The sequence below is a fragment of the Crocuta crocuta genome, unplaced genomic scaffold, assembly GCF_008692635.1.
Source record: "Crocuta crocuta isolate KB4526 unplaced genomic scaffold, BGI_CrCroc_1.0 scaffold1307, whole genome shotgun sequence".
In the NCBI taxonomy this organism is placed as follows: domain Eukaryota; kingdom Metazoa; phylum Chordata; class Mammalia; order Carnivora; family Hyaenidae; genus Crocuta; species Crocuta crocuta.
The window spans coordinates 143,708-144,140 of record NW_027533394.1 but is presented as its reverse complement, the minus strand read 5'-3'; the positions used below and the strand labels follow the sequence as shown (position 1 = coordinate 144,140).

Genomic DNA, 433 nt, shown 5'->3' with positions numbered 1-433 from the left:
ATGCCATGGGGGTTCCTGTTTCCCCAGCTCCAGCCCTCAGGGACCGGGTGGAGCTTAGGGTTGGGGGTTTAGGAAGTCTAGACTGGCCTGACTTTCCCCCCTCCCCGCTTCCAGGGGTCTGTTATTAGCAGTCCACGCCCTCACCAGAGGATGCCACCTCCCCCCCCACCCCCGCCGCCAGAGGAGTACAAGAGCCAGAGGCCCGTCTCCAACTCCTCATCTTTCCTGGGCTCCCTGTTTGGAAGCAAGCGGGGCAAGGGGCCCTTCCAGATGCCACCACCGCCAACAGGCCAGGCTTCTGCCTCCTCTTCATCTGCTTCTTCTACCCATCACCACCACCACCACCACCACCATGGTCACAGCCACGGTGGCCTGGGGGTGCTGCCTGATGGGCAGTCCAAGCTCCAGGCCCTGCATGCCCAGTATTGCCAAG

The 433-nt window shown here is 62.8% G+C and overlaps 1 protein-coding gene across 1 annotated transcript in view; it reads left to right on the top strand.

Moving 5' to 3' along the window:
• The window catches only part of IQSEC2 (IQ motif and Sec7 domain ArfGEF 2), a 77,012-nt gene that overhangs the window by 76,222 nt on the left and 357 nt on the right, over positions 1–433 (top strand). The window contains 1 exon segment of the mRNA XM_077748283.1: positions 115–432. Within this exon segment, the coding sequence (XP_077604409.1) occupies positions 115–432 (318 nt within the window).